General features: G+C 42.1%; 3 protein-coding genes across 4 annotated transcripts; 2 read left to right on the top strand and 1 right to left on the bottom strand.

Annotated features, from left to right (window-relative positions):
• Positions 1-238: 238 nt before the first annotated feature.
• On the top strand, positions 239-2708 carry LOC146574240 (uncharacterized). The gene is made up of 2 exons (XM_085273727.1): positions 239-399; positions 1149-2708. Exons 1-2 carry the CDS (start codon positions 278-280, stop codon positions 2377-2379), a joined length of 1353 nt encoding a protein of 450 aa, XP_085129853.1. The 5' UTR covers positions 239-277; the 3' UTR covers positions 2380-2708.
• Positions 2709-4907: 2199 nt separating this feature from the next.
• On the top strand, positions 4908-8692 carry cnpy2 (canopy FGF signaling regulator 2). Of its 2 annotated transcripts, XM_085273726.1 has the most exons (6): positions 4908-5062; positions 5239-5345; positions 5442-5557; positions 5767-5964; positions 6064-6160; positions 6271-8691. In XM_085273726.1, the coding sequence occupies exons 2-6, from the start codon at positions 5246-5248 to the stop codon at positions 6312-6314; spliced, it is 555 nt and encodes a 184-aa protein (XP_085129852.1). In that variant the 5' UTR covers positions 4908-5062; positions 5239-5245; the 3' UTR covers positions 6315-8691. The 2 variants fall into 2 exon arrangements, with proteins under 2 accessions (XP_085129852.1, XP_085129850.1); XM_085273724.1 differs by lacking the exon at positions 4908-5062 and having other exon boundaries at positions 5069-5345; positions 6271-8692.
• LOC146574238 (uncharacterized) lies at positions 8225-13563 on the bottom strand. Its single transcript, XM_085273723.1, has 2 exons — positions 13356-13563; positions 8225-13016 (listed from the first exon to the last, which is right to left on the bottom strand). Exons 1-2 carry the CDS (start codon positions 13439-13441, stop codon positions 8882-8884), a joined length of 4221 nt encoding a protein of 1406 aa, XP_085129849.1. The 5' UTR covers positions 13442-13563; the 3' UTR covers positions 8225-8881.
• Positions 13564-13632: the final 69 nt, after the last annotated feature.

Below are 13632 nucleotides of genomic sequence, written 5' to 3'. Positions count from 1 at the left end.
AAGAAAAAACAAATAAAATCAGTGCTTTTGTTCAGTCTTACTGTCCAAAACCACCAGCCAGTTGTTTAAGGACAAATTTAATGTGTGAGAAAAAGAAGTGCAAGTCTCAGTTTTTTTTTTTTTGCATGATAAAGAAATGTTGCTGCATTACATAAATAAAAATGTACCAGCATGAATAAATTAATGTTTAATATTACAGATTATTAAAATTAAATAAAAATCTATCGTTAAGTGATGACGTAATTTCCGTTTCCGGATCCAAACACCCGTGTTCAACATGCCGCAGTGCTGTGTTCCTTTTTGTTTTAACTATTCTGGATCAAAAAAAAACACGAATTTGTCATTTCACCGCTTTCCTTGTGACGAGAAAGAGAAGCAGAAGTGGCTGCACGCGATAAGGTACGTTACAATTCCAAAGTGAATGAATAAACTTGTAAGATGAACGCAAGTGTGGTCTTACTTTAGTTAGCTAATATAGCTAGCGTTGAACAACTAAAACCCGCTAATAAAAAAACCATCCTACTTTGGCACACCGTCCTACCGTACAGTTTATGAACATTTCTGCTCTCACACAATAATTCCAGCAATTATGCAATTAATTTTACCCGTCAAATTATACTTCTAGCTCATATTCACAAACAGGACTGTTTGCCACTTAATTTTGTGTTGTGCGCATGCGCAGAAACAACCGGTAGGACGGATTCCCAGAACATCCTGGCTTCTACGAATTTTACATAGGCTATGGATTTTATCATGTTTTCTTATTACGAAGATATCAACGCGGTTTGGATGTCATTTTTATTTCTCTAAGCAAAGATTGAAAGCTATGGGTCAATTTGCCATAACTACACAGCTTTCTACTCTTGGAGGATTAAAAATGACACATGAAAAGCGATCATGTCTTCATAGTAAGAACACCCACTAAAATCCATAGCCTACGTGAGAGTTAATGACCAAAACAGAGACTTAACTACCAAATGGTTAGCTATATGTGTCAGCATTTATCTTTCTGGTAAGCTTAAAAGCCAATAATACACAAAAAAAAAGTTGTGTAAGATTATACTAATTACGGTCACTGTTAAACATAAGTAACAAGGGGCTACCATGTGATGAATAATTTCTCTCTCCCTTTTTAAACACTTCTACAGCCGTCTTAACTTCACCCCAAACTGCAACTCAAGAGTCTGCAGCTGGCATTTCCCTGAAGGAAAAGCTGCGGGGCCAACAAGATTTGCATGGAACGAGGAGTCTTTTCACTTCTCAGATGAAGAAAAACACCCTGTGCATAAAAAGAAAAAAGAACAGGTCCCAGCTAGTGGTGAAAATGAGTGTGAAAGATCAGATGAGCTACATCACTCCAACAATGCAGATACACAGACAGCTACTGCAAGCTCCTCAAGTTCTTCCAACAGTCTTGTGGTGCTTGAGATTGAGAATGATATGCTAAGACAAGAGAATGAAAAGCTAAAAAAACAATTGGAGAAACAGAAGCAGACGTTCTCATTCAGTCAAATATCTGACAATCCTGAAAGAGTCCAGTACTATACTGGATTGCCCGATACTGCTACTGTCCTGTTTTTAGAATCCCTTCTTTCCAAATTTGAGCTCAAATATCATTCTGGTTGGACTGTCCAAATGTTGCCCATAGTGGACCAGTTATTACTAACCCTAATGAAGCTCAAACTTGATTGTGGCCATGTAGACCTTGCAACAAGGTTTACCTGCAGCACAGCCACAGTAACTAACATTTTCACAACAATTGTTAGTGCACTGCACGACATTTTGTATGTTGGCATGTTGGAAAAAAACGTTGCCTCGAGAGCCAAGAATCAGACATCGCTGCCGGATTGCTTCCAGCCATTTCCTAACTGCAGGATTGTGCTTGACTGCACAGAAGTTTCTGTTTCTGGCAGAGAGAGTCGTGACACACAAAGTTGTTTGTATAGCCAACGCAAAGGACGGATCATACTCAAGGCTCTAATTGGTGTGGCTCCAAATGGTGTAATAACCTTTGCAAGCAACTTGTACAGTGGAAAAACCTCAGATAAGGCGATAACAGCTGACTGTGGAGTACTGCGACATTTACAACCAGGTGACATGGTCATTGCAGGTAAGGACTTCACAATTCAGGACATCCTCCCAGAGGGGGTCTCGCTGAACATTCCGTCTGTCAGCGGACAGTTCGCACAGCAGGAAGTGAACAATAACAGGCTGATCTCCTCTGCAAGAGCACATGTAGCACATTCCATTCAAAGACTGAAACGTTTCTCAATTTTGAATCTCGTCCCACATCAGTACAAAAAAAATATTAATAAGATACTGAAAGTATGTGTGTGTCTTACAAATTTACAGACACCCGTTATCCATGAAACTGAATGAATTAGACCAGTGAAAGTGCAGAGGCAAAATTACATGGTGTCACTGTCTAACTACTTGTGGACCCGACAGTACAACTGTTGAATATGTTTATTCTTATTGTTTGTACCTTTTTAAGTATTTTGGATTGTTTTGTGGATATAGTCAGGATGTTACATCATTTTTAGTTGCATAGTTTAAAGTTGAAAATTCTCAGTTGTAATTGGTAAAATGTTTAATTTTACTCTAAGTGGTTTTTGTTTCATCAGTGGCTTGTTATATTGTTCATTTCATTCCAGCTTCCTGATTACTGCCTAGTTGTTTTGCTGAACATTTTCATTAAAAATAAGGAATACAAGATAAATGTGTTACTCTTTATTTTCAGAAACAGTTTTTGTACAAAACATTTTCTTGTTAAAATCAAAACTTAATTTTAATAATTTATCTGAATATAATTACAAATGTACAATTTACAAATATTTATAATTTATTTAAAAATGAACTGAAAACTGCTGGACCGATGCATCGCTTGTGCAGATATGAATTCATAGCTGCGATAGACGGTTGGGTAAAAGAACATTTCTAAAGTTTCAGTGTTAACAGCCCAAGTTTGTTCTCTATCAACAGGCAAGATTACAAAGTCACATGGAGTCCAACCAATAAAGTGACAGCTGTTGGTCCCCTGTGAGATGTAGATAGTTGTGATGCTTTTTTAATACCAGGGAACCACTTGCCTCATCCAGCTGTAGGAAAAAGTCCTTCCTTTCTACAGCCTGCAAGACAGTTTTGGTTCTGGCTGACCATGGGCATTTCACCTCAATCGTGCAGTCATCAGAGATTGTCCCATCTGGAGAACTGCCAAGCAGGCCACTGTTGGTTAAAAACAGTCCCCTCTCAACAACTGCACCAGTACAGTCAGTGTACAGCTGCCGTTGGGGATGAGACTATTACTTAGTTATAAATGCATTATTAGAAGCACAGACCCCTTTTTACTGACAGCCTACTTTAGATCCTTCTGTCAGGTTGTACTGGCCAAGCAGAGTCTTAAATAAGGAATGGTATGAGCTCTGCTGGACTACACCTAAGTTGCCGGCCATGATTCTCTTCTTGCGATATGCTGCCCTTTCATTAAGAAATACAAATTAAGAGAGATGGTTCACTCAAATTTCTTGCTTAACACCTAACAGAATTAATTTCAAGGCCCCCCCCCCCCCCCCTTTTTTTTTTTTTTTTTTAACCACAATACGTTCTCTGTTTGCCCAACTGTTGCTTCCTCAACCTGTTTCTTCTCTTACGCAGTCACAGTGAGTTATGCCAGTACATAGCAAGCCTTGTCTTCTGCTTGGCAAAACTCGGGTTCCTCAGCAATCCATCAAATGTCTTGGCTGGTAAAGTCTAGATTTAAAGCAAAAGGAAAAACAAATACAATGTGAAAAGTTTTTAATGGGACCAAGAATGTTTGACCACAGAGTAGAAAAAGTAGAGTATACAAAATACATATAAAATTAAAGTGGGGATAGTGAAGACAGACAGTCTGATGTCTGTAGTTTACAAGAGTTTACATACACGTATAATTTATACTATGTATTAAGGTAAATATCAAATTACCTTATGGCCTTCTGGACTTATTTAGGAGTATTCACTTAAAGCACACGTTTGACATTTTTTGATGAAGACTACATGTGTGTCTCAATATAAAACACAATGCTTTACATAAAATTAAGAGAATAATTACAACAAAGACAGAATTTTAAATAATGACCGACCTTGTGTAGTTGATGGCGTCATCTCAGCAATTTCTTTTGCTTTCACACATGTTCCACCTAAATCAACATTGCGATATAATGGCACTTATCTTTGCCAATCAGACACTCACGGGAGCTGAACCTCACTGACTGACCCTCAACATGCACCCATATTGAAAGCAAATTAATGCTTACCCCAAACATTCTAACAAACACCAGAAGTGCTGCTGTGTGTACCAGTACCCCTGTAGCTAGCCAATGGGCAGGAAGATAATCTCAACTAGGCTAACATAACTAACTCTCCAAAATCTCCCTGTTTTGTAGATTTCCATCTTGGTTTACTTCCACTGTTATAGCAGTGCTGTATGCATGCGTGTTTTATGAAATGCATCAGCCAGTACAGGACATATCATGTTTAATCATCCGTTAGCTAGCTTACTCCTAACCCATCGTTGTTTATTCAAGAGCATTTGGACCCGGAAATGTCAGCTATGTCACCCGTAACATCAGACTTAACAAGCAGATTGTAACCAGTAAAAAAAAAAAAAAAATAGGAATTTTATTGGGTTTTAATTGTTATTGTTTATCTATTAATTAAATACTTTGGCATAGTATGTATGGCATTGATGGAAGTCAAAACAGCAGGACAAGCTGTAAAACTTCTGAAAACATAGTTAAATGTCAAAAATATAACACTTCCTTCATATATTCCAAAAACCTCCAGATAGGAGTCTACCGGGCCGATTTTGGGCCCCGGGCCTTATGTTTGACACTCTTGCTCCAACACAAATGACCCTGGCTGCAGAGTAGGGAGCCAGCAGGGATCTTCCCGCCCACGTGGGGGCGCTGCACGAGCTGTCTCACGCTCCACGTACCCGGTTGCTACGTCACCACATTTCACCGAATACGATGCAACAGCGTGGAAAAGCGTAAAGGTGTTCTCCTGGCGGCCCACAGAAACAGTAAGTTGAATGAAAAGTGGAATAAAGTGCATCTCTGCGTCAGTATTAGTAACCCGGCTGCTGAGCTGCAGAGGGTTTTATAGCAAACGGTGGCTGAGAGCCTTCCGGCCGACTTACTTGAATGTTTTTGTTTTTTTGTTTGTTTTCCTGTGTGATGCTAAAATGTGCGCGTTTAGAGGCAAAATGAGGGAAGCTGCTCTCCTGCTCACACACTGCCTGCTTGTGTGTCTCCTCCTGAGCTCCAGCCAGGCGGCCAGACAAGGACAGGACCTCAGATGTGGAGGTGAGTAACCGATTTGACGCGCAGCCTCGGCCGCACGCACAAAGAAAAGTCCTAATGTAATCGGTGTCTGACCTCTGCTGCACCTCCCCTCCTCAGCCTGCAGGGCTCTGGTAGACGAGATGGAGTGGGCCATTTCCCAGATAGACCCGAAGAAAATGATCCAGACGGGATCTTTCAGGATCAATCCAGATGGGAGTCAGTCCATCAGAGAGGTGAGGCTGCAGTAGCATAGCCACGTTGTAGTCTGGGTTCAGCCCCCACTGTAGACTGCATCATAAGTACACAGTGTTGACCACAAAACAGGGCCATACTTTTATAGAAAGCATTGCCTGCCTCTGAAGGTCATTATCTCATTTTAAAGATATCAGTTAGTTTCAGTGGGTTGGCAATAAAAAGAACTTCTGAACTCTGACACCACCAGGTTCCTCTGGCACGCTCAGAAGGAAACCTCCTGGAGCTCATGGAGAGCATATGCGAGAGGATGGGGGACTACGGCGAGCGCACGGATCCCTCCACAAACAGGAAATCGTACGTCAGGATCAAGTCTCGGAGCGGCGAGGCCATGGACCTGTCGGAGACCTCGCTGGATTCAAGGGTTACAGCCAGCATGAAGTTTGCGGTGAGTATAGTTTTTCCCGCTTAGACCTCCAGCACACCCCAAGGAGGAGCACAAAAAAAAGGATGTGGTTTAAGTGTGTATTTTTCCTTTTTTGTTCAGTGTGAAACAATAGTGGAACAGCACGAGGATGAAATCATCGAATTCTTCGCTCACGAAACGGACAACGTTAAAGACAAACTGTGCAGCAAAAGGACAGGTAGGTTGAGGCCAAATGCATCAAAATGCAAACATTTCTTTCTGTTCTGATGTTCCCCATGCGTTCAGCTGTTAATTCACCGTGTTGTTTCTGTGCTGTGTGTCCCGCAGACCTCTGTGACCACGCTCTAAAAATGACCCATGATGAGCTTTGATATCCTCTCACCATAGCGACTGTCTCTCCTCAGCTCAAATGGAGACTTCTGGGTGCTGTAGTGTTTTCTATTGCCACTTATCACCTGTTTGTGTCAGGGCAGTGGGACAATCTGTATAAAAATCCTTATGATAAGAAATAAAAACAAAAAGCATTACTCCTGTGATCATGGACACTTTGAGGACTACTCTGCTACTCCTTTTGGGGAGTAATATCTCATTTTATGTGACACTGTAAGTTATTAAAAAGGCTCTTATTGGTCTCTGGATATAAACTGTGAAACTGTAAAAATGAATTTGGACTTTATGCGGAGGCTAAATTTGGTTGGGTGGTCCTTCGAGCCCTCATTCACGCATGATGGAAAAATTCCTGAGGTCGAATCAAAGTGATGCTGAAAGAAGTTGGCCTGCTCTTGAATTACACCGCTATATAATGATAAGTGTGACTTTCAAGTTCAAGCTTTAGAAGAGTTTTTTCATGCTCGTCAGTATTTATTTAACTGCCCATGATCACAGGATTAACTGATACCAGCTTGATTCTCCTTCTTATATTCCCCCATGAGATACTCGTTCAGGTAAAACGAAAAGTTGAGGGCCTCGGTTTTAAAAGTACATCGTGTAAAAATAACTTCAGATAGGGTTTCAGTGTAGTTCGAACGATAACGTGCCTTCATCACCAAACAAAATTTCCCAGGTAGTTTACCCCCTCCAACAGCAGCGACGTGCTCTCAGCAGTATGCTTTATTTATCCTAAATAAATTTGGCTAAAAGACTCATGTTCCTAAACTGTTGGATTATAACCAGAAATGTCTTCAGGTGTTAAAGTGCTTAGTACACAACATTTGCACAATTAGTATCCACATTCCTGTGCATTAATTTACTGTTTAACCTCCAGTGACTTTAAAACACTCCTACTGCTAAATAAACTGCCTGCATCTTCTCAAGTTAAACCTCTCACATGCTGCTGACAGAGCACAACAATTATCCTCACATGTTGGAGCCTAAACTCGCGCACACAAAACTTCTTTGCTCATTATTTCACATTACCTCAGAGTTAAACACTACCGAAACCAGCTGCGATTTACTTGAGCTCGAGAATCGAGATTGTAGCAAAGTTTAGATTTCCTGGCTTTGTAATAAAACTGACCTCCTGCGTAACCCCACCAGAGTGTGCTGTAGGCAGCAGTGCGAGCACACCAGTACAGCCACAGTAGAAAGATCAGGAAGTATTTTTGGTGTTATTGTGTGAAAATGAATTTTCCGTTTTGTGATCATTCTCCTGAGATGTCTTTTTAATATAAAATTTGTACATTTTCTGACTCTGCTTTGTCTTCAGTCAATGGAAATGTTTGGTTTTGTTTGTTTTTCTTAATAACATCAGCACTCCTCGATCCTTCCAACATCTACTTTGTTTCAAGGATGATCTTATCCTTAATTTTCTCTTGAATTTTGATGATAATCATCTGTTTGACTCCATATAATCCACATACAGTTTGAGCTTAAATAGTGTTGAAATTTGGGAACACACAATTAACCATAAAAGCAGTTCCTGAACTATTTGTCTTTTTTGTTTTTGTTTTAAAAGCAGCTATTATTATTTAAAGTTTTGATGCCTATAATTACAAAAAACCCACACAGACACACTTTTAAATGTAGTTTCAGTGACTGCCAGTCTAAAACCTGTTTGTCTTTATCAGGTTCTAACTACATCAGAGATTTGTGTCTCCTCCCGGGATCAGCACTTGCTAACATGTATGTTAACTATTACACAAAATGTAAAACGAATATTTAACAATTAGTGGTTAAAAATGGCTCCGGTAAATATCCTTGGAATATAAACCTGAATAAAGATCATGAAAGATTTTTTGACCTGGGGAAAAAAGTAATCAGTCGATCCATTTAGCAGCTGTTTCAGAAATTTTATTCATATCACACAATCATACTTCACAAGTTTGTCTAGTTGCAGTAAACATGCAAAGGTTTGAATTTATTTATGATTTTGTAACTCTAGAAAAGTATTTTTTTTTTTCATCCCATTTCAGGAAGGAAAAGTTCTTCTCCTCTTCGCTGTCTTCCATTAAAGATCTGCGAAATCTTTAAAGGAAACAATCTGAACATGTTAGTTTTTTATGCACTCCAGTGTCTATTTACATTCAATACACACCTCTGTTATGACTCTATTATTACCATAAAACCACTCCTTTTAAATCACCAAATATTACCGTCTTTGCTTATGACTATTTTCATTATCTCACAACTGCACAAAGCCATGGAAATAGAAACAGACAAGGAAAAGTACAATAAAATGTACTAATCGTTTAAAGGTAAACTGTAGTAAAATAGCCTAAATAAAGAGCTTTTAAATATTATTGTCAAATAGAGAAGTCTCTGTAACAGTGGTCCTTTTTGCTCCTCAGACATCCAAGCTAAAATCTCCAAGCTGATGTCGAAATAAAGAAAAAAACCCATCTGTTTCTGAAAATATGTGCTGTGAAGTGCCATGGAAATACGGATTCATGTTTGAGTGTTTAACGCACTGGACCAGCTCTTTGATTACCGTACTGTCATGTCAGAGCTCTATAACCTCACACTCGACCTCCTTTTCCATGATCTCTGGTGCACACTCCGAACTCAAAAAAGGCTCATTTATGTCTGCCTCATCTTCCTCCTCCTCTTCTCCTCCCTCAGCCTCGACGTTTACTTCACTAGAGTAATGCAGCTCTGCTTCAGCTGTCTTAAACACCTCGCTCTCCTTCTCGGTTCTTTGCTCCATCTCTGCGTCACGTGCTGCTTCCTCCGCCTCGTTCTCATCTGCTCCAATAACAGTGTCTCCAGAGCCGTGGCTGCTGGTGCTGCTGCAGGACAGTGTGTCTTCCTCTATGTCTCCTCGTACCTCTTTGTGATCATGCTGGATGTCTCCCACCTCTGCACACTCCTCTGAAACCTGTTGCTCGACTTCATCAAAAGCAGTCTTTTCAGAGGTCGTGTCTGCTGCCACATTGTGGGATCCTAAGTTCTCTGGATCCCACAACTCGGTCACCTCTTCCTCTTCATTCTCGGAGTCAGGTGCTGTGTGCTTTCTAATGCGATTTACCACATCCCACAGCGATTTTGGATACTGTAACGCTTGTTTGTGTGCCTCAGATTGGAGAAAGTCAGGGGATAGAGTAAAACTTTCCTCTTCGTAAGGAGGAGTAGAGCTGGGAGGCAGTACAGGGGGTGATTCAGAGAAAGAGGAGGGTGAAGCCTCTGGGGAAACTGGAGGAGGGAGAGTTTCGGGGATGGCACCAGTAGCAGCAGTGTCAGGATGTAAGGGTGAAGTATCCAAAAGACAAACACACTCGCACTCAAACGTTGACTGATGAGGAGAGGGAAGCTGAGGGAGGAAGAGCTCATCTAAAGGTAACAGAGACACCTCACAGTCTGCAGCCAAGGGAGGAGAAGAATTAGACAGATCAGTCTGTGGGTCAACATCCTGCAAAATTTCAATCTGTGTTTCACTTTGAGAGTCTGAAGAGTTGTTTTTGCACAATATCTGTTCCCTAATCTCTACAGTAAGTTCATCTGAGTTTGTCTGTAACTCATTTTCAGTCATGTGACTCTCTTTTATACAAAAAACATCCTCATCTTGGCCACAATCAAGTTGTTGAAGGACTTCGGCCTCTGTTTGACCTGCATTTTCCTCACATTCTTCATCTACTTCAGACGACTCTGCTGGAAGGCCTGCTTCAGGTTGTTCTTCACTCACATGACTCTCCTTTAAGCACAAAACACCCTCCGTTTGGACACTTTCAAGATTTTGCTGCAAACTGTTGATGTCGTTTTCTTCCAAAGGCTTGATCGACTCCTCGTCAGCTCGATTATTTTGTTGCTCATCATTGACGCAGGCATCATCATCCAGTTGACCACATTCATGCTGTTCCTGTGACATCAGCACCTCCGGCTCATTAATGAGGTCACTTTGAGTTACATGTAATGTTTGTGCCTCTTCCTCCTCTGGGCGAGATGTTTCTACAGCTGGTTGATCAGTTAAAACAAGAGGAGGAAGAAGACACTGGGAATCTGCGTGGGGACTGGATAGTGAGGAAGACTCACCATCCAGTGAAAAAGATGGCAGCTGTTGCAAAGGAGAAGGGGATGAAGTTGCAGGAGGAAGTGCAATATCTGCAGTATTAAGAGCAGCCAACTCAGGATCAGGCTCTGCCTCTGCGTTTGACTCTGAGATATTTGAGGGAGAATGATGATCAGAAGGTATTAGTGAAAGAAGGTCAGAGGGTTTAGGAGGCTGAGTCTCACGATCGTCTTCCCGACCATGTTCACTTGTACCCTTTTCATCAGTGGATTCAAGCAGGGCATCCTCAGTCTTTTCAGTTTCACTTAAAGTTTTGTTGCCTGTTTCGAGCGGGACATCTGTGTCACTCCTTTCATGCCTGTCTGATGCTTGGTCCTGAGATCCCATAAAGTCACCACCATCTTCACTTGCTACCTGATCTCTGGAGTCACTGTGGTCGTTTAAAGTTACGCTGTCCTTGGTTTGGTGATCCTCCAAGGGATTCTGGTACGGTTCGTCCTCTGCTGCGTCCTCTGGAGTTTGTTTAAAAGCGTCTTCAGTATCTGTTTTAAGTGGAGAAGGCTCACCCCCCTCATCCTGGTCCTCTGCAGACGACTTGACCAATGGCATGCCAGTTTCAGGTTCAGTGATGCAGTCGTGTAGAGGGATCCCTAGTATACGTTCTGCACGCGCCTCTAAGGTTTCTCTTTCAGAAACATGAGATGACAGTAAGCAAGGCAAAGAGATTAAACTTTCTTGTTTGCCTTCCTCTTCCTCCAAAAGTGTTGAGTCCACATCGGTCTCGGGTTTTTCAATCTTGCAGGAGGAGGCTTCTTCTGTGCTTTCATCAGTTGTGACATCTTGATTTAGCTGAAAGTTTAGTTCAGGAGAAATATTCACTTGAGCATCAAGCTGACTCTCTTCAGCGAGTGCTGCAGTGCTTAAAAAGTGAACCCGCTCTTTTGTAGGCGAAGGAACCTGTTCCATTTTCACAACAACGCAGGTTGTGTCGACAACCAGCATGCTTTTAATGTCCTCAGCATTCTCCTGGTTGTCCAGCTGCATTACTTCAGTATCTACTGGAGGACTGCTTACATTAACACAATCGTCTGACAGTTTATCCTCACGGTTTCCTTTCAAACAGCATGTGGGGGGACTCTCAGTTTCAGCTTTGCTTGTGAAACTAGGCTCCCTCCATGAAGGATATTTTATTGACACCGGCTGCACTGACTGACCTCCCTGTCTGCAGACATCATTTGCATTTTCTTTTTGGGGGGGAACAACATCGGCCTGTGCTTTCTTTGCTTGATTATTTTCAACCATGTCCTTCTCTGTGCAGGGTGGCGTCTCCCTCTGTTTCCTTCCAGCACCGTTGTCTGACTGCTCTGTGAGAGTTGGCGATTTGAAGTCCACTTCGTCTGGAAGTTTTTGAGTAGCCTCAGTCGTGGCTCCCAGAAGTTTAGAAGCCTCTCTTACGTCTGTGTGTTCAATGTTCATTTTGGAGGTGCAAACGGGCAGAGATGGGGTCTCGGTGGGGCCGGCTATTCGAGAAACCAAACAGAATATTGTCATCCCTCCTGTCTTTTTGCTTAGCCTGAATTTCCTTCCTTCTATGACCTTTGAGGAGGTTTCCCTGTTTATTTCTGAATTCTGAAACACTTGTGGATGTTGCAGATGCAGTGTGCCATCATCCTGTATGAGTGTCTGCTGGACACTGATGGGGCAAACCGCCTGTAAAGCATCTGCTTCAAATCTTTGGCGTTTCAATCCTTCAAACTTTGGGCAGGTTTTACTTTCACACAAATTTGTCAGTTCTTCTTTTTCTCCCTTGCTCTTATCTTGCAGCTCTGCAGACACATGCTGCTTTCTGCGTGTGGGCTGCGAGTAGCAGTGTTGCTTCTTGGTGTCCTGCTCCCAGACCGTGTCACTGCTGTGTGTCACAGGTGAAGGTTTATGTGGGCTGTTGTAGGGAGGAGGAGCAATATAGCCAGGAGGTTGGTTATATATCTTCCTTTGGTAGCTTGCATTTTCCTTCATGTCCAGCACGTTGCTTGCGTCAGGAGCAGGAGCTTGTGATGGATAGTAGGTGGGAGTTTGCTGTCTGCCTCCTCTGTCCCACATTCCAGGTTGTTTGACATGTTGGGGATCCAAACCTATCCTGGTGCTCTCCACCAGCCCCTGAGAGGCTCCCCTTAATTCTGCTTCTATACGCCTTCTTCTTGGCAGGGAGTGACTGTAGCGAGCCGCCCAGGCCTCCAGCTCTCGATAGCTGCTGTCGCTCCTCTTGGTAGAAACTTCTCTGTTGTAGCGGACAGGGCTACAGGTGTCCCACCTCCTCTGCCACCCCTCCCTTAGAAATCCTCTCTCATGATCCCTCACGGGTCGATGGGTTGCTTTCCACTCTCTGTCTCTGGCTTCTTGGAGCTGGTACTCTCCCAGATCTTGGTGGTGCTGAGTGTGGCGTCGCAGAATGAAAGGGAAATGGGAAGAAGGAGGAGGGGCACTGAGCTCTGGGTCTGTCCAGTTGGTGTACTCTTGTAGAGCTCCTGCTGATCTTGATCCTGGTACAGTCCAGTATGTGGACTCCCTGCTTTGATCCTGCTGCTCACCATAGTACAGTGGATAATGGGTTGGCTGATGTCTGTCGTGATAGCTGGGAGTAGAATAGTAGAGAAATGATAGCAAAATTTAGCAAGATTACATAATTTCACAGACCATTTTAAATTAGTCTACATGGTTACATTTAATAGATAACACAAAACGTTCTGCAGGATTATGTGGAACAATATTCCCATCTTTTCAGAGCTTTTTGCAGAGTGTCAGAGGTAGTGGAGAGCTGGATAATCTTGGAGAGAGCAGGCAAAGCAAATACTTTGTGTCAGCCGGAAGTTAACTATCATTTTTGTGCACCTCAAATGTAAACTTGCCAAACAAGCAGTGATAAATGCAAAGATTATACTGGCCCAAGCAATTTTCATAGCATCCAACTCACTTCTGTGTATAGTTTCTCCCAGGAATGGTACCATATTTGGAGTACAGATTGGACTGCCCCTGATTCTCAGGCCAGAACTCCATCATTTGGTCTCATCCACAGATCTGAAGCATGAAACTTAAAAAACAAAAAACAACTTAAAAATGCATTTACTTAGATCGCCTTAAATGAAAGGATTAAAAGCATGTAAACACGTACCTCCAGCTACTGTTTTGAAATTCTTGTCCTGGCTGCTCATGAGTGACACAAGGTCTAATGAAGTCCAAACAGGACAACT

The sequence above is a fragment of the Mchenga conophoros genome, linkage group LG5 (assembly GCF_057382185.1).
Source record: "Mchenga conophoros isolate Kocher_MC1m ecotype Shallow Benthic linkage group LG5, M_conophoros_male_GT1.1, whole genome shotgun sequence".
In the NCBI taxonomy this organism is placed as follows: Eukaryota; Metazoa; Chordata; class Actinopteri; order Cichliformes; family Cichlidae; genus Mchenga; species Mchenga conophoros.
The sequence above is the reverse complement of the archived record's forward strand: the minus strand, read 5'-3'. Positions and strand labels throughout refer to the sequence as shown.

Bases quoted from the DNA above. Each gene is read 5' to 3' on its own strand.
- LOC146574240 (XM_085273727.1), top strand. From the start codon at position 278: ATGCCGCAGTGCTGTGTTCCTTTTTGTTTTAACTATTCTGGATCAAAA. The intron at 400-1,148 runs GTACGTTACAAT...ACACTTCTACAG, and splicing joins AAGTGGCTGCACGCGATAAG to CCGTCTTAACTTCACCCCAA.
- LOC146574238 (XM_085273723.1), bottom strand. From the start codon at position 13,441: ATGATGGAGTTCTGGCCTGAGAATCAGGGGCAGTCCAATCTGTACTCC. The intron at 13,017-13,355 runs GTGAGTTGGATG...TTCTACTCCCAG, and splicing joins GGGAGAAACTATACACAGAA to CTATCACGACAGACATCAGC.
- cnpy2 (XM_085273724.1), top strand. From the start codon at position 5,072: ATGAAAAGTGGAATAAAGTGCATCTCTGCGTCAGTATTAGTAACCCGG. The intron at 5,965-6,063 runs GTGAGTATAGTT...TTTTTTGTTCAG, and splicing joins CAGCCAGCATGAAGTTTGCG to TGTGAAACAATAGTGGAACA. The intron at 6,161-6,270 runs GTAGGTTGAGGC...TGTGTCCCGCAG, and splicing joins ACTGTGCAGCAAAAGGACAG to ACCTCTGTGACCACGCTCTA.